Source organism: Geotrypetes seraphini, chromosome 19 (assembly GCF_902459505.1).
Source record: "Geotrypetes seraphini chromosome 19, aGeoSer1.1, whole genome shotgun sequence".
Classification (NCBI taxonomy): domain Eukaryota; kingdom Metazoa; phylum Chordata; class Amphibia; order Gymnophiona; family Dermophiidae; genus Geotrypetes; species Geotrypetes seraphini.
In genome coordinates, this window is record NC_047102.1 from 5,814,788 (window position 1) to 5,833,803 (window position 19,016).

The following is a 19,016-nucleotide window of genomic DNA, read 5'->3' on the forward strand; positions in this document are numbered from 1 at the left end:
CAGCGCAAGAAGCTTCTCTGGCCTGCTGCTCGAGCCAGCTTTCCCTCTGACATCACTTCCTGGCCCTGCGACCCAGAAAGGATTTGAGAGAGAGAAAGCCAGACTGGTGCAAGTAGTAGGCTAGAGTATTTGCTCATGTTGGCGAAGATTTTAAAGAGGCATAAACATGGCTTGGGGGGGGGGGCGGAGAGGTGCTAGTGCTCCTACTAAGACAGCACTCGGGGCGGACTGCTCTTCCCCCCCCTTTACTATGCCACTGAGGCCACATGTTGAAAGACTAAATTCCTTCACGTATCCCCTTTATAGGCCGATTGCTGGAAAGTCAATGAGTAAGTCTGAATCCTAAGATAGATTCAGAAAGAATTCCTTTCCCCTTTTTGTCTAAGAATATCTTAAATACTGAAAATGAAATTACATTACTGTTATGAGCATCTCATGCATCACCTTTCCACTATTCTGAAGGGCAATCTCAATTTTCAATATCGAGGCATAGAAGACAAAAATAAAAAGCACACATGACATTTTCCTTCTAATTTATCTGTTTATCTTTTAATCAACCCTTCAGAACTTGGTTATGTTCATGAGTGAATTTGTGGACTGGATTATCCCGGATATTCCGAAGGACATTAGCGAACAGATCCACAAAGAGAAGGTATTAATGGTGGAGGTGTTTATGAAGGAAGAGCAGGGTAAGCTGCAGATGCTGGAAACCTGGAAGGACTATAGCAAGGAGGAGAACTGCAACCACCACAGCCCCAAGCTCTCCAGGAGCCAGAGAGGCAGTGCCGCCTCTCGCCAGTCATACCACGTAGAAGTATAGGAAAGACCACTTTCTCAGCATTCCATTGAGTGAAGAGCCACCACTTCCAGGGCAAAACTTGATTCATGGACAACCACTTGGCTGGCAATTTCATTTCGTTTTTAGCCCATCTTTGTAAGAGTTACTATTCTTGCAAAAAAAAAAAAAAAAAAGGAGGACCACACGTTGGTGGGACTTTCTCTCTTCTCATTTGCACAAGCAATAATGCAGGGAAATCTGTGTTGTGCCATCTTGTGGTTAACACTAAGCTTTCAATGTTTAAGCTTTAAAGGTACTTAAAGTGCAGAGCGATTCTTTTTGACCTTCGGCTTAATAGGTAAGTAAAGGGTAAAAAATGAAAGCTGCATTTATCATTCAGAATAAGACAGGCAAAAATCAGCTGCAGACTTCTGCCCAACCTAGGTAGCTTCAGGTGCTTCCTTATAGGAACAGAGGACTTCTGTACAGCACTTTATCATTTACAAGTGCATGTAAACACGTCTTCCAACAGTTTCATGGTACATATTTTGCAAACTTAGGTCCACATCTTGTCTCATACTCCAAGGGGGTCTCCTTTATTAAAGTGTATTAAGTAGTTAATGCAGGAATTAGCTTCGCACATGCAGAGTAATTTTAAAACAGGTCTATGATTTGAGGCTTACAGTAGGTGCCTACTTGGCTTATAAAACACAAGCACAAAATCTGCTGAAGTCACAGTTACAATGCAGCTATGTGCACACTGTTCCCTCTAAGGCAGTGTATCGCAAACTGTGTGTTGGGGAGGAGGAGAGACGCCAGTTGACTGCCTACAGGATGTGCCTTCTTTCGGCACATCTTCCCACTGAGGGCTCAGGGCCCATCTGGAAGGCCTTCGCGCATGCTTGGATGTTGGCGTGACATCATCACATCGACATCCACGCACTTCCAGATGCCTCGAGCTGTGGCCACTACGTTTAGTGTGCCGCGGCTTGACAAAGTTTGCAAGACACTGCTCTAAGGTGAGCAGGAGTCCTCCAGCTACAGTCCTGCCAGTGGGGGTTGCTGCTTCACTATCACTTTTTCAATAGTGAGGGGCAGACACATTTTGCAGGACTCCAGAGAACCTGCCTTTCTCTAGAGATTGAAAACAATGCAATTGGAGGACCCCTGCTCTACTTAGAATGAACAACAGCTAATAAGCACGTGCATGTCTTATTGCTCACACTTGTTTGGATGCAGCCCAAGTGCAAGCATGTTTGGGCGGAGCTTAGGTGGATTCTTATATGCACATAGTTTATAACAGGCCTCTTATATGCATGAAAAAGCCAACCCCCCCTCCTCCCCACACACACACAGGTGTGCACTAATTCCCATATTGACTTACAAATGCAGAACAGAATGGGGAACATGCTGCATTAACTATTAATACTGCAAATAACAGAGCATTTAATACAACTTCAGTAGGTGGTATTAACGCAATATAAAGTGTTTTATCCCTGCATTAATTGTAGAAGATGTCGGGCAAGCCCCAACACTTAACCCTGTGGCTTTATAGTTACTGCATGTTAATTGTTGCTTTTAACACCCATAGTAAGGGAAGTGGGGATGGAGATGGTACTCAGCGAAATTCAACAAGGCCCATGTTTTGGGGAACTGCCTGCAGCAGGCGTCGATGCAGTACTATGGTAAGATACCTGCATTGACCTCCTGCTGCAGGCAGTTTACCAAACCACGGGCCTTGCCTTCTTCTCCACTTCCTGTGTCCGGCTACATTTCTTTGCTGTGTGTCCTCTAATTTGGGTTGGCGCTATTCTTTAACATGCAGTCACTGCAAAATTTGAATGCACTTTAAAGGGCCCCATAGTTAACTCTCTGTAATTATGACCTGGAATGGAAAAGTCAAGCTTTTAGGTTTTAAGAGGGCTAGAAATATTAAAAATCATTTTATTTGGTAAGAAGTCCTCTAACTGGCAATTGCTGATTATTTAAGAATATAAAAGTAATCTTGAGCACAGCAAATGTTAACCCAGTTACTATTTTGACATAAAGCATGCAGCAGATGTGATTTCTTTCCGTGATTCACGTGTAAAATAAAACCGTCCGAAGGGAAAGCAAGCCATTAACTAAAACATTTCATCCTACCAAAGACTGCTACTGAAAACCGACACATTTCTCTTATGTATGTTGATTTGCAGGAATGTCACTATTGCAATTCACTCATTTGAAATTGTTTCCTACTAATCATTCTTGTGATAAAAAGATTTCAACCCACAAAATGTTCAAACAATGGCACATCTGAGAAACATTTATCCAAATCTACCGCTGCAGGTAATGGGACACAGCAATGTCTGAAACTTCCTGCACAGAGTTGTACTTTGTCCCATTCCTTCTTTTTTTTTTAAAAAGGGCTGATTTATTTTTACTAATACTGACATTCCTGTAACTAACAATTAGTATGAAGCTAACGGGGGTTGCTGCTTATCAGCATGAAGTGTACTTGCTCCGTAACAGAGTATGACTGAATGCTCTTCGGTTATTTCTTCTTGTAAATTGTTTGAAATGAGATTTTGTACATAAATATTATATTGCAGATTAGATAATTATAAAAAAAAAATCCTTTCATGGAAAACATTTTTTTAAAGAAAAAAAATAAACAAATACAGATTTGCTTTAAATCCTCTTTTTTGTTGATAATGTGTTCATAATAAATCTTAATATTCAGTTATATAAAGCCAAGTATTCATTGCGTAGCTTTCAATTTAGTAAGGTTCATTCCTTGCCACATTTCTTATAGCATTCGTCCATATGCATTTGGCATCAGGTCGGGAGATATGAGTACAAACATGCAAATCAGCAACTTTAGAGGGCTTCAATTTCAATCTCATTAGTTAGTGGCGGCTTCACCTTTCCAAACCCAAGGCGAGATACATAGCAAAATGGACAGAAGACCCTGGAAACTAGAGCTGAGAGAAGAAGCGGCAGAGATGGAAAACAAGATAGCCAATGCGTTGCTCTTATTGTTATGAAGTCTGCATGTAGTAGTTTATATTTGTTCTTACTGTAATCTGCTTAGGTTTTAAGTGGAATAGAAATTTTAAAATAAATAAAATATTCAGGTACAATCAGTAGGTCCTTTCACTAGAGGGCTTACAACACAGCTGTCAAACTCAAGGCCCGCGAGCTAAATCCTGCCCGCCTGGTTGTTTTATGCGGCCCGCGGTCCGATGCCCCCCCCCCCTCCCCGTGTTATCTTGTGGCCGGCTCCCTCCTCCTCACAACCGCAGTGTGCACGAAACCGTGTGCAGCGGCTCTTCGTGCATCCGGTACCTCATCCAGAAGCATTCCCTCTGACATTGCCGACCCACAGGAATTCAAAGATCACTAACTCCCCCTGAGACCAGAAGACATGACTTGCTTATACTGAAGAACAGTAGATTAGTGCATCAACTCAGAATCTCCAGCTGCCCAACCAGTCAATTTATGCATTCCTGCTCTGTAATCTCTCAGCAGCTCAAATTCTAGAGGTGTCAGATTTGCTAGATCCGTTTATATTAACACCTTAAGCGGCACTGTACCAAAGGGACAGCTGACGTGGCTGCCAGCCATTTCTTCATTGCTTTTTTGTACAGTAACCAGGTGTAGGGTGGATCTTGGATCTTATTCATGCAGAGCCGCACCCTGCCAGTTCCTGATAGAGTTAATCTGCACAACCCTGTCCGTCTCTGGGCAGGAACTAATTGGAAGTTGCATGTTTTCCAACTTAATCACTTCCTTCTGTCGCTTGGGAGAAGTCAGACTTCCTCAGAATCTTGACAGGTCTGGTCTGGTGTTCACTGACTCATTTGTGCCTCTTCAATTGTGCTAGGACTCTTGGTTTGGTTTGGTTTGGTTTATTTATTTACATCCCGCCCTTATCCAGGGTGGGTTATAAACTACATACAAAGATACAAAATTACATCTAAAATTACAAAACAGACAAAATACCAAACAATAAAATAACGGTGACCAGCACCTTCCTGTCAGCGATCTCTATTCTTCCTAATTCATTGAATCTCATGCCCTGTATTGCTGAGAAAATGCACTTGTTCCAAGAGCACAAAGATCTAACCACTTTAATGTAGGAGTCAAATATTGGAATGAATAAGACTACAAAAATTAACATAACATAACAAAATGTTTGTATATAGCAGCTACCTCTGTTCTATTCGGTTTACAGAGTAAAGATACTGGACATTCACAATGAATTACATTACATTACATTACATTAGGGATTTTTATTCCGCCATTACCTTGCAGTTCAAGGCGGATTACAAAAGAATTATCCAAGATGTATTAAAGCAAGATCTTACAAAAAAAAAAAAATAGGTCATTTTCAAAAAGAGTGAGAAATGGGTAAGGTTATTTATTTGGGGTAGTTGGCTTTAGTGAGAAGTGGAGTTTGGAGTTTGAGACTTGCAGTATTATTTCTTTTTTTCAGAGTTTTCTTGAAGAGTATGGTCTTTATTTCTTTTCTAAAAGTCTTGTAGTCGATGGATGCCGTCAGTAGATTGATTGGCGATTTGGTTGTCTAGTTTGGCTGCTTGAGTGCTTGAGTTAAAAAATTTGCCAAACAAATATGTTTTAAACAGTTTTCTAAAAATGCCAGATATAGTAGGTGTTCGAACTTAGTATAAAATTACCAAAATGTTTATCCCATATACCAGCCTGATAAGATAGAATTCTGCCCCAAAATCATTTGATAGATGGAAAGACAAATATCCACGAACCCTGTGTAGGGTGTTTTCCATTAACAAATTCAAAGTGGTCAAGAAAATAACTAGGTAAAAGACAATGTTAAGACTTAAAACATATACAACCAAACTTAAACAATATTCTCACCTCAATTGGCAGCCAGTGCAATTTTTAGTAATATTTTGTCACATGGTCAAATTTTTTCAGACTGAATATCAAATGAACGAATAACTTGCAACCTCTTGATGTTTTTCTTAATACAACTTTCATTACAAAGCGGTAAAAGGAGAAAGACTGGGAGATCAAAAGCATACCTATACAAAGTCTGGTAAGAGATTGTTCTATAGAGAAAAGCAGGAAAGTGTGTGTTCCTAAGCCTTGGTGTACATAACCAAATTCTTTAAGTTACATGCTTTTGAGCGTCCTGGCCGGGCTCCACCTCTGGGGCACTAACCCATAAATTAGCAAACACTTTCTAGAATTACTCTCCAAAGTTATCTATCCAGAAAGAAGGTTTATAGTTATAGTTTATTAAAATTTGCTACACCACCTTTACTAACTAGCAGAATATAGTGGGTCACGATTTAAAATATGGTACAGGCAGAAAAGAACTACGTATGTTGAAACCCTCAGCTCAATGTGTGGCGGCGGCTAAGACAGCAATTAGAATGTTAGGAATTATCAGGAAAGGAATGGAAAACAAAGATGAAAATCCTACAATGCCCTTGAATCGCTCTATGGTTCAGCCGCACCTCGAATACTGTGTGCAGTTTTGGTCGCCATATGTCATAAAAGATATAGCGGAATTAGAAATGGTACAGAGAAGGACAACGAAAATGATAAAAGGGATGGGACGACTTCCCTATGAGGAGAGGCTAAAGCGGCTAGGGCTCTTCAGCTTGGAGAAGAGACGGCTCAGGGTGACTTGATAGAGATCTATAAAATACTGAATGGAGTGGAAAGCGTAGATGTGAATCACTTGTCCACTAGGGGATTTGATGAAGCTACTACGGTAAGTGGATTTAAAATAAATGGAAGTTTGAAAAACATTTAAACTGGTGTAGACTTTCTAACCACAAAGTGTAAGAATACAATCCCTGCTGGGGGATATGGCCAGAGAACATATTTCCAGACTGGATTGGACTGCAAGAGCCCCCCAAAAGAATGATCACCATTATTTTAAAATTGCTGAAATAAATCTGAGCTGATGGTGGATCAGAACTCTTTGCGTTATAGTTTCCCCGGGGTCTCCAGGCTTTTCCTTCTTGCTTAGGTCCTATTTTTCTTTATTCAGCAAAGAGAAACTTGCTCCACCATTGTAAGGAACAGCCTGACACAAGCATGAGTTTCATGTCACCATAACCCTGAAATAATACAAAAACCAAGACTGCCTCAGCAGAGCTATTGGTTCATTTATTAACAAAGGGTAACACTCTCATTTGCATCTGGGCAAAGCAAACCCTTGGGTACTCAATGAAGGGTACCACAGGACTGTACAGTAAAAGTTGCTGAAAGTGGGGGGGCGGGTCAATTAATTTGTTGGAGATTTGAGTCACTCAACCAATATTAAGGCAGTCTGTGGACAAATAAAAGAAAGCAATGCACGGCGTATAACACTGGACTTCCTACATCAGTCCTGGTGATGCCATAGCCAGTTGAAGAGCTAAATCTGCTATGACTTAAGTCAGCACATGCACATTAATTTTTTTGATCAACCATAGATAATGTCACTTAGATCATCATCCCTAGGGAGCCAATCTCCAAAGTTCAGTTCCCGATCCTCAGAGACAAAACACTGGGGTCAAAACAATCATCTTCCCAATGATTAACATGTCACTTCGTCACAGGATCAAATCTTATATTAGAAATACTTTTGTGAATTCTTTTAAATATAACTATTTTCATAAATAATTTCATAAATAGTGTTATAGACACCAATTTTCCAATAATAATAGTACTTAGCTTAGTTTGTGGTCAGTTTTGGGATAGCTCTGTGTCAACATGTTTCACTGTAACGTGTTTTCAAGACAGCCAATCCTCTTAATTTAACCGCCATCTCTATCGACCACTCTTCTATGAAAGAAAATGGCTTTTGAATAGCTGCTTGTTTGGAAGAGCTGGATGGTCTGCATTTTTGCCACATGGGTTTGTCTGGCTGAGCCCCTTCCACTAGGCCCCACTATCCCTAATTTTAATATTTTCATGCAACCATTGAGTAAATTGATTTAACATATAATAAATTAAACAATATGTAGGCATACATAACACACAGACAATAATAACATTCAAATAGTTTGCTTTCTCGTGTTTAATATATTTCTGACGTATATTTCAAGAAAAATATAACGTGAAAATTTTATGACTATGTCTTTATTATGAAAATGTCAGTAAGTAACACATTGAAGTGGATACTATAAGGCGCCAAGCTAGATGCATTTGGAAGGGATTGTGTGCCCCCTAGAGGATTTATCCTTATTTGCACTTTTTTTTTTTTTCAATGGATCATACAACATGTGCAATACAACTTCTGTAAATATAGAAAACCAATAAACTACCAGTAGATAAGACGATACTATGCATAAACAGACAGAAAATATGTATCCTTGAGGAAATACTTCCCGTGGGCTGATCTTAAGTAAAAGCACGGTGTGTAATTATACATAATTATTAAAAGAGACATCAATACTGGGTGACTGCACAAGTTAACAAAGGCAGTTTAACCTGAGAAGGTATCTCAAATGTGGTACTTATAAAATCAGTACCTAGATGAGTCTGTTCCGTACATCATGATATCTCTTCTGATTTAAACAAACCCAAATATCAAAGAAACTTCAGTGGGCGAGTAGAAGTCTACACAAAGTGGTATATTTAGGATAGGTCCATGCAGCAAATGATTTGCAAACAGTGCATGTGCCAGCCCTATTTAAAAAGAAATCACATTATGGACACATAATTTTCAAAAACAAATAATAAATGGAAAGCAAAGCTTATCTGAATCAAATGTGAATCAAAGTAACTGCCCAACAGAGCTCCGTTTCGATCCTTTTTCAGGGGTCTATTGGATGAGTTCACTCCATACATCACAATCTCTCTTGTGATTTAAACAAACCCAAATAAGTAAGTATCTCAGCTAATAGTAGCAGCATGGGTAAAAGTCAGGGGTGGGCGTTTTTGGGGGAGCTCATTTGTCAGGGGCCAAATTGTGGACAGGCCCCTTATTCAGGGGCTGTAATGTCAGGAGCTTTTTTTTTTTTGTCGGGTCTATTTTGACCTGGTACCCAGCATTATAAGTCATTATTGTGCAATTATTATATCATATCCTGAGATCTTCAATCCTGGTAAGTTGGGCCCGTGTGCTTAAGGCCTCGCCCACAGGAGGAGCCTAAGGCTCCCGGGCCTATTCTGATTGGCCCAGGCGCTTCAAGCCCCACCTGTGGGCGGGGTTTCAGCCGCCTGGGCCAATCCGGCCCCATTCTGGAGCCGGCTGGCCTGCCGGACGGGCGGGCTTGGCACCCGTCCGTCTGGCCAACGTTGAAAGGTACGGGGAAGGGGGGGTGGGGGGTCGGGGGGTCAGCCGGGGGGGGTCATGGGTTGGCGGGGTGGGGCCAATCGGGGGTTCAGTGGGGATGGTCGTTGGGGGAGGGGGGTTGTGTCGAGGGCAGGAGGGCCTGGGATCCCTCCTGCCCATTGCAAATGAGGTATTTCCTCAGATTACTCCGGAGCCTATTACCTCTTAACTTCATCCTATGCCCTCTCATTGCAGAGTCTCTATCAAATCTTCCCTCTCCCGCCTTTCCTCCAATGTATATAGACTGAGATCTTTAAGTCTGTCCCCATACGCCTTATCATGAAGACCACCAACCATTTTAGTAGCCTTCCTCTGGACCGACTCCATCCTTTTTTATATCTTCTTGAAGGTGTGGCCTCCAGAACTGTACACAATATTCTAAATGAAGTCTCACCAGAGTCTTATACAGAGGCATCAATACCTCCTTTTACCTACTGGCCATACCTCTCCCTATGCAACCTAGCATCTTTCTAGCTTTCACCGTCACCTTTTCAACTTGTTTGGCCACCTTAAGATCATCACATACAATCACACCTAAGTCCCGCTCTTCTATTGTGCACATAAGTTTTTAACTTCCTAAACTGTACAGCAATCACTTTCTCTCAACACGGCCGTGTTTCAGCTGGTGGGCATTCATCAGAAGAGAAGCAACCTTGCAGGTCAAGATGAAATTAACAGATGTTACAATATCACACAAACCCATAAAATAGACAATGCAGAGATATCTTAAACATCCTCAGAAAGAATGGGAGGGGGAATAAACAGAAAAAAATAAAGTTTATACAAAAGTCAGTTATAAGTTCTCTTTACATTATGGCCGTCTTTTACTAAGCCGCGATAGAGGCTTCTACCGCAGCCCGGGGCACCATATGCTGCGAACCTCATATGAATTCTATAAGTGTCGGAGTATTTAGCGCTCTGGGTGCAGTACAAACCAATATTGTGGCTTAGTTAAAAAAAAGGGGGATATACTTCTAATAATAATAATAATAATTTTATTCTTATGTACCGCCAAAGCCATATAAGTTCGAGGTGGTTTACAGCAAGAAAGAAACCAACCACTGCCAAACATAAAGGAGACTACTCTTGACTGGCTACTTAGTTTTCTTGATTTTTGAGAAAGGTCAACAATTGAGACAGCTAAAAAACAAACAAACCAAAACCCTCTCCATTTATATTCAAGAACCGGGGGGTCTTAACTCAGTTCATAAGACACACCCAACCACTGTGATTTTCAAGACATCCAGAATGAATATGCATAAGTTAGATTTACATACAATGGAAGCAGTGCATGCATGCAGTGTGGGTGGAACTAAGAAACTGTGGCAGAAGGATGCAGAATTACCTAGCCCAGTGGTCCCCAACCCTGTCCTGGAAGACCACTAGGCTAATCGGGTTTTCAGGCTAGCCCTAATGAATATGCATGAGAGAGATTTGCATATAATGAAAGTGACAGGCATGCAAATCTGCTTCATGCATATTCATTAGGGTTAGCCTGAAAACCCGATTAGCCTAGTGGTCTTCCAGGACAGGGTTGGGGACCACTGACCTAGCCCAGTGGTTCCCAACCCTGTCCTGGAGGACCACCAGGCCAATCGGGTATTCAGGCTAGCCCTAATGAATATGCATGGAGGAGATTTGCATGCCAGGCAACTCAATTATATGCAAATCTCTCTCCTGCATATTCATTGGGGCTATCCCAAAAACCCGACTGGCCTGGTGGTCCTCCAGGACAGGGTTGGGAACCACTGACCTAGCCTATAGGTGTAACTCCAGAATGCATATTGGAGAAACGGCCTCAGTGGAAGCAGCATCAGTTCCAGTACTGCAGCCCCCTCTGACCCTGGTGCCAAATGTGTGACCAGGTCCGTTTCTCTTTATCACAGAGGGACATTCTCTCTTCCTAGTGGCATCGAAGTTTAGGGTTGGTGGGTTTGATTTCTCTTTTTTTCCACTTGGGCTAAGGGAAGATTCAGTGACTTGTCCGGGCTCACAAAAAGGGAGGCGCTACTTCGCTCCGAGCATGCGCGGGAGCAGCGACGGCGGAAGCCCGGCCCAACGTCCAGACCGTGTGACCGTTTCCGGCTGCGCACGCGCAGAAGAGCGCGAATGCCGCCCCGTTTTCTAGTCGCGGAACCGAGGTAAGAGAAAGAGCCCGGGGTGGGGGCGAAGTTGTCGTCGTTTCCCCCCTGCCTTGCAAGTGGAGGCCGTTCCTCTGGGGGATGGTTAGCTCACCGTGAAAGCGCCGCCGCTTCTTTCCTGTGCGGGAGACAAACACTTGTTCCTGGATCGATCTCGCCATTTTTAGGCCCTTCTCGCGCCCACAGCCTGGGCCCAGCGCCGGGTCGACTCGCTATACTGAAGCAGGCCCCAAGGGGTGTCAAAGCCCCCCCTCGAGGGCCTGTTCTATCTCAACCTCAGTCCTTCTACAGCAGGGGTAGGCAATTCCGGTCATCCAGAGCTGGAGCCAGGTCAGGTTTTCAAGATATCCACAATGAATATGCATGAGATCTATTTGCATGCACTGCTTTCAATGCATATTCATTGGGGAAATCCTGAAAACCTGACTGGATTGTGGCCCTCGAGGAGGGGCTTTGACACCCCTGGTCTAGGGGCAGGGTTTGGGGCTGTCGAAGCCATGTGCTGCTGACTCTTAACACCCAGCTTCCCAATACAGAAAGCAAGCGCATTGTTGCTACATTAAAAAGAGTGCACTGTTAGAGAAAACAACACCACCATCACACCCATTGTGTAAGGCAGTGGTTCCCAAACCTGTCCTGGAGGACCCCCAGGCCAGTCAGGTTTTCAAGATAGCCCTAATGAATATGCATGGAGCAAATCTGCATTCCTGGCATCTCCATTATATGCAAATCTCTGTCATGCATATTCATTAGGGCTATCTTGAAAACCGACTGACCTGGGGGTCCTCCAGGACAGGTTTGGGAACCACTGGTGTAAGGAATATGCAGCTATTTGCTGCAAAGACAGAAAGGAAGGCATAAGAAAACAAATCTCTAACTCTCATGTTCCCCCCTCCCCCCACCCTTAGTTAACCCTATCCTCCGACATGCAAAAGATAGCTCGACAGAGGGTTAATTAGAGCAGGGCTGCTCAAGTCCGGTCCTCGAGATCTACTGGCAGGCCAGGTTTTCAGGATATCCACAATGAATATGCATGAGAGAGATTTGCCTACTCTACCTTCTTGCTGATCTCTCTCATCATGCATGTTCATTGTGGATATCCTAAAAACCTGGCCTGCCAGTAGATCTCGAGGACCGGACTTGGGCAGCCCTGAATTAGGGGATCCCAACTTGCCCCTCCCTCCCTATAAGATGTGAGGTGGGAGCTATGTCCACTTTTTTGGCTCCCTTGCCATTTGCAAAATGGTAGTGGCAGGGGAGGAACAAGTGGGCATCACTTCTTCCTCCCATCTTCCAGGTGAATGGGGAGGGGAGGGTCTACTGGACTAGGCCTTCTCAATCCAGTCCTTGAGTCACAAGAAGGCCAATCAGATGTTCTGGATATCCACCATGAATATGCATGACATAAATTTGGCATGCACTTCTTCCTTGATATGCCACTATCTCGTGCATATCCATGGTTGATATCCTGAAACCTGGCCTGAGACTTGTCTGCTCCCAGGATTGGGTTGAGAAGCCCTGCACTAGATCATTATTAAATAGATGTTTTAGGTGTCAAGGGATGGGATTCAGAGTGGGGGGGGGGGGGGAAGGAGAGGAGGATCTCTGGGGTTGGGGAGACCAGGGGCATTTGGTACAAAGGTGATCCGAGGTGAAGTCCCAGACTTCATTTCACCCTCTTCTTCAAAGCCAGGCCAAGTTGCGGGTCCTCTATGCCAGTGTTTCTCAATGTGATCCTGGAGTACCCCCTTGCCAGTCAGGTTTTCTGGATATCCACAATGAATTTGCGTACACTGCCTCAGATATATGCAAATTTCTTTCATGTATATTCATTGTGAATATCCTGCAAACCTGACTGGCAAGGGGGTGCTCCAGGACCGAGTTAAGAAACATTTCCTTATGCCTCCTCAGACTTGGCAGGGAGGCTTTGGCATTATTCTCAGGCATTCACTTTTCAGTATACTTATCTGTATGTATGCTGAATAGTGAATTCGCCTTATTGCCATTTTTTTAATGTGCTATGTTCAATGTGCTCAAGGCTTTGCATAGTTAGCTGAGGGCAAAACCCCTTTCTGCATCATACTTCCACAAGGCCTGATCAAACTTTATTGGATCAGCCCCACTCTGGGAGTTAGGTGCTGTGTAAAATGGACTTACCCTTCTGAAGTTGGAGATAAGCAATCTCCTACTTAGATAGATATCAATAGCCAACACCTAAAATCCAGCCCCAAATACTTAACAAAAATAACATATTTTGGGTTTTTTTTTTTGTCCACTGTTAAATTACTATAGTAAAGTGAGATTAAGATTAAAAAAAAAAAAAAGTACAGACAAAATGCTATTATGTTGTCTTTATTTTCAGGTGGCAACAATACTTCCTCACCAAGTTTTGTGAATCAAATTACCTTTATAAGACAGAAAACCAGGACATTTTATTTGGTCTATAACATTTATTTTTAACTTTCCTATTCTTATTGACAAGGTCTGAGGCCATGGCAGACTTTCGAACTTTATTGCATAGTATCTCTACCCGTTTGTCCAGCGATGAGCTTGATAACCTAAAGTTTCTTTGCCGTGAAAATATTGGCAAAAGAAAGCTGGAAAATGTGAAGAGTGGGATAGACCTTTTTAGCATCCTCTTGGAGCAACGAGAGATCTCGCCTGACAGTGTTGATTTTCTGTTCAACTTGCTGAAGAACCTTAAGAGAGGCGACCTGGTGGAACAGCTGGAGCAGTTTGAGAAAAATGGACCGGGCAATGTGGCTAAGGAACCAGAGGCCCAGGAGCGAGGTCTGTTCTTTGTGGCACTGTTCCTTTTTCTCTGTGCAGAACATCTCATGGAATTTGCTTATAAGATCCTGCTACTACAGATATTTGGGAAGAAAGATGAATACTGTATTATTATGAAGCACTTGGGTGTGTGTAGTGGACAAATGTGGCTGAAAATGAATTAGCTGTGAAATGAAAAAACTGGTGAGTGGTCATTGGCTTTCCTCGTGCTTCTCTAATTTAACATGTCCATGACCACCAACCAGCTGCTTCTGACGAGATGGAAAAAATAATTTCAAACACTGGGCATTTTTTTCTGGTTTCCAGGTCATTGTTACTCTTTCTATACAACAGAGCATTGCTTTAATGAAAAGAAATGCTGTCATTTCTCTATAAGCTGCCTTTGTGCTCAAGGCTCACTTTATCTTTTGCCGAGAGCAGGAGGCTTGTAGTTTGAAGAAGTTTCTGCTTTCTGAATGCTGTTTTAATGTCTGTCTGTTCTGTAGCCATTAATGCTGTTTTCATGTCTGTCTGTTCTGTAGCCATTAATCAGGCATCCAGCTTCTCGTAATCTGCTTCCTGTTACTAACTCAGCCTCCATCCAGAGGGTTTGCATAAGGAAAAGTGCGCTGCAAGAAAGACTTAAACACCTTCCTTTCTCTTGTATGATAAATCTGGTTACTTCATCTTAGCTCCTACTAGAGAATGACACGGGGACAAATTTTTCCTCGTCCCCACGAGAATTTTTCCATCCCTTCCCGACGAGTTCTTTTCCTGTCCCTACCCTATTCCTGCAAGTTCCATCTTCATCTGCATAAGCTTCAAACACTTTAAAATCATAAATGTTCGAGGCTTGTGCGGTTAAGGCAGAGCTTATAGGAACGGGGCAGGGAGAGCGACAAAACTCACAGGAACGGGATGGGGACATTGAGTTCCTGCAGGGACGGGGATAGATTCCGTACAAACGTAAGGAAATTCTTCTTCACCCAGAGAGTGGTAGAAAATTGGAACGCTGTTCCGGAGTCTGTTATAGGGGAAAACTCCCTCCAGGGTTTCAAGACAGAGTTGGACAAGTTCAGACTAGACTCATTTGGAGCACTGGTCTGACCCAGCAGCGGCAATTCTTATGTCATTCTCTAGCTCCTACATTGAGCTTAGGTATTCTAGCTGTCCGTGTCTCCGTTAGCAATCTCTTTATCTTTCAGCTGTACTGGATAAGCAGTCTGGATTGGTGCAAACAAGGTTCCTTAGAGCAGTGGTTCCCAACCCTGTCCTGGAGGAACACCAGGCCAATTGGGTTTTCAGGCTAGCCCTAATGAATATGCATGAAGCAAATTTGCATGCCTATCACTTCCATCATATGCAAATCTCTCTCATGCATATTCATTAGGGCAGTGGTTCCCAACCCTGTCCTGGAGGAACACCAGGCCAATTGGGTTTTCAGGCTAGCCCTAATGAATATGCATGAAGCAAATTTGCATGCCTATCACTTCCATCCTATGCAAATCTCTCTCATGCATATTCATTAGGGCTAGCCTGAAAACCCGATTGGCCTGGTGTTCCTCCAGGACAGGGTTGGGAATCACTGCCTTAGAGCTGCTTATGCCACCAACTTTGGATTTGTCAAAGAGAGGCATAGCTGACTGCCACTCAAAAGGTGCTTTCTCTAGAGAGCTGTTCTTAACCAGCTTACAGCGTAGACTAGTAGGCACTATGCTTAACACATTGGGCTCCTTTAACAGAGCCGCGGTAATTACTCCGATGTCCATAGGGATGTAACGGGCATCGGAACGTTTGCTGCAGGGCAGCTGATACCGCAGCTTTGTAAAAAAAAAGGGAGGGGATTATTAGCAATAGCTCTTTAACAGAAAAGGCAATGTTACAAATAAAAAATATGAACATATTAATCTGACAAGTACATTTTCAGTTTGTTTCAGCTAATTGGCTTTTGTTTGTATTTCTTTATAGAACACTTGAGGATAGCATTTCTTGTTATATGTGACAATGTTGGAAGAAACTGGAAAATGTTGTTGCGTAGACTTGGCGTTTCAGAAGCCAAGTTAGATGCCATCGTGGTTGCACATCCTAACAACCTGCAGGAGCAGCTCATGCAGGGATTGAGAGCCTGGCAGAAGTCTCGGGGCAAGGATGCAAAGCTGTCCGAGCTACTGAAAGCTCTCCAGGATTGTCGGCTGAAACTTGTGGTGGATTATATAGAAGAGGCGCTTTCCAACTCTTTGGTTTCAAATTAAATGGAAAACAGAGTATATTTCAACTTTCATCTGGAGACGCTTCACTGCATTCCATCCAGCTTCGGTTTAAGCGGGTTAGAAATTTTATAAATAAATAAATACAGTTATTGAACAACCTCATTATGAAAAGCTATAGAGTTTTCTTCTCTTCAGATCCATCATTTCTGCACTATGGAGTGAGCGAAACCCTGATTGAGTGGGGTACAAGACTAAGAATTGAATTCAATTCTGTACATACTGATCCTTCCTTCAGTTTAATCAAGAAAGGGATAGCTGCAATTGGTCTGTAGTTGTTGACCTGCGTGACAGATTCCTGAGAATTCTTGATTATCAAGGTGAATCATGAGGGAAAATTCCTTTTGTAATAGTGATGGTACACCCATCCAGGTACACCCACAAATTTTGAAAAACCGCAAATGCGGTTTTGCGTCTGTCAAGAGGCAGGAGAGGGCAGCTGGGGTGCCGGCGGGTGCAGAAAATCATTCACTGTATGCTCCGACCGCCTCTTCCTGTACTAAAGTCAGGCTACACCAATCAGAAGCTGCTTTGACACCCAGCTCCTGATTGGTGAAGCCTGACTTTAATACAGGAAGAGGCAGTCAGAGCATACCGCGAATTACTGAGTCCACGATTCGCAAACCGCGAATTTGTGGGGGAACACTGTATACACATTAGCTTTAAATTGTAGTGGGGCTGCTGACATTGTAGATGAGCATACATCTAATGGGCAATGTGATTTTACAGCTCACTAAAATTTTCCCATTTAGGAGTTTTGAATTCATTCCAGGTTTTAGGTCAGCTCTACTATCTTGGTATGATGAATGAAGCATTTGGAAATCAAGGTACTCCTGATCCTTGCTGGCATGTCTCAACCTTTGCACTTGTGAATAAGAATGATTTGCTAGCTCATTTGGAGAAGGGACTAGTGCGTGTGGTGCATGTTTTAAATGGGCGATATCAAATATAGTATCAGTTAAACAACTCCTTGCTATTAAGCGTGTTAGAACCTATTTTAGAAGAATAGTAAGCCCGTCTTTATTCTTTCATTTTTCTTTTCTAATTTTTCACACCCAAGCTCCAGATTTTTTTATCTTCGCTAGTCCCTGACCTACGCCATGTTGTGCCTGTCTGAACTTGTATGGTTTGAGGAAGAGCTCTTAGAACTATCTTGGGTGTTACGATCTCGTTTTCTCTTAATTCTGCGTAGAGGGGTGATTGAGTCTAATGTGTCTTTACTAAACTTCTCACAAAGAGTATTAAAATCTGGATCTTGATCTAAGAAATTACTAAAATTATAAAATTTCCAAAATTCAGAGGGATCAATTCATCTTATCTCAGTGGACTTTAGTTGCGTTTTTATAATGGGAACAAGAGGATTTTTGCCAATTCAGTGTGAAATTGTACATAAGATAATCTGACCAGACTGTTGGGGTCCGGATGCCGGGTGAGAAGATGAGGGGGGAAATGGGTTTTTGGTAGAAAAAAGTACTTAAATCTAAGTGATGTCCTTTATCATGAGTTTTTGTAGGATCTGGAAAAGAGTAAGCTAATGATGATTAAAAAGCTTCTTAGATCTGATACTGATGACATTTAATGTGGAGAAATGCAAAGAGATGCACATTGGGAAGAATAACCCAAATCACAGTTACCAAATGCGAGGGTCCACCAGACAACAAAGATAGGGGGAATGATTTTATGTTCGATTTAGTGATTGAATTGTGTCAATTTTGAGAATTTACATCTTCTGTCTATATTTTCACTGTTCAGGAAGAAATGCATTTGTTTCTATTTCTCCGGGGGTTGTACTGCATGCAGTCTTGAATCTTAGGGTTTCGTTTGTATATATTAATACTTTTAGGTTTTGGTCCCGTATTTGCATAGGGGTTATCTGTGTTCTGGTAGGAATAAATGTTGAGAAGCATACAGTATGCTTTGTGTATTTTAATTTTGTGGTTAACCATTATGTTATTGTTGATAAGATAAATGAATGGAAAAAATGATGTTACAATTAGTACTATTATGGGGGTGGGAGATGGGGTGTGGTCTGGCCCATGACTTAGCCTGTGTTTTAGATTTCAGCCCCTTAATGTGACTGAGTTTGACACCCCCTGCTCTAAAGGTAGAAAATGAGAACAGAGTTTGACCACAAGAGGGCACTATTGCACTTTGCCTCAGCATGGCAGGGGCTAAGGATTCAGAACATATTGATTGAAGGTTCCCCTCTTCAAAAAGGAAAGGAAGTTGGATGCATATTATTTATAATCCTGAGGTTTCTCTATTCTTAATTCCTATATTACTAGAACCAACTTTGGGTTCTAAACTTTGACTCTATGAACATGCAACAGATGAACTTTTATTTATTTTATGTTTATTTTTTTTAACAAAGCAGTTAAAATACAATTCTCAGAAAAGAAAAAAATGATTAAATTCAGAAATACACTTAATATATATTATGTTTGATTTAATGATATATAAAGTGAATGATTGACAATAGAGCCAAATTGATTGCAACTAGGTGATTACAAAGATTTGAGACAAGCTTTGGCTAGGATTTATCCATTCATAAAATCATTTCAGCCCATGGATTATCTGTCTCACTTACCCTTATAAGAACATAAGAATAGCCTTACTGGGTCAGACCAAAGGTCCATCAAACCCAATAGCCCGTTCTCAAGGCGGCCAATCCAGATCCCTAGTACCTGGCCAAAACCCAAGGAGTAGCAAAATTCCAGAATCTCAAAGATTAACAAGATTCCGTTACCCCAAATAGTAGCAGC

General features: G+C 42.2%; 2 protein-coding genes across 4 annotated transcripts in view; both read left to right on the forward strand.

The window, feature by feature from the left end:
- ANO1 (anoctamin 1) overlaps window positions 1–3,503 on the forward strand; it is a 140,558-nt gene extending 137,055 nt beyond the window's left edge. For all 3 annotated transcript variants that reach the window (XM_033928134.1, XM_033928132.1, XM_033928133.1), the window contains one exon: window positions 566–3,503. In XM_033928134.1, coding sequence (XP_033784025.1) covers window positions 566–820 — 255 coding nt within the window. In that variant the 3' untranslated portion in view covers window positions 821–3,503. The remainder of the gene's footprint in view (window positions 1–565) is intronic.
- A 7,446-nt stretch (window positions 3,504–10,949) lies between these two features.
- FADD (Fas associated via death domain) lies at window positions 10,950–17,409 on the forward strand. Its single transcript, XM_033927857.1, has 3 exons — window positions 10,950–11,218; window positions 13,581–14,008; window positions 15,956–17,409. The coding sequence occupies exons 2-3, from the start codon at window positions 13,711–13,713 to the stop codon at window positions 16,237–16,239; spliced, it is 582 nt and encodes a 193-aa protein (XP_033783748.1). The 5' UTR covers window positions 10,950–11,218; window positions 13,581–13,710; the 3' UTR covers window positions 16,240–17,409.
- Window positions 17,410–19,016: the final 1,607 nt, after the last annotated feature.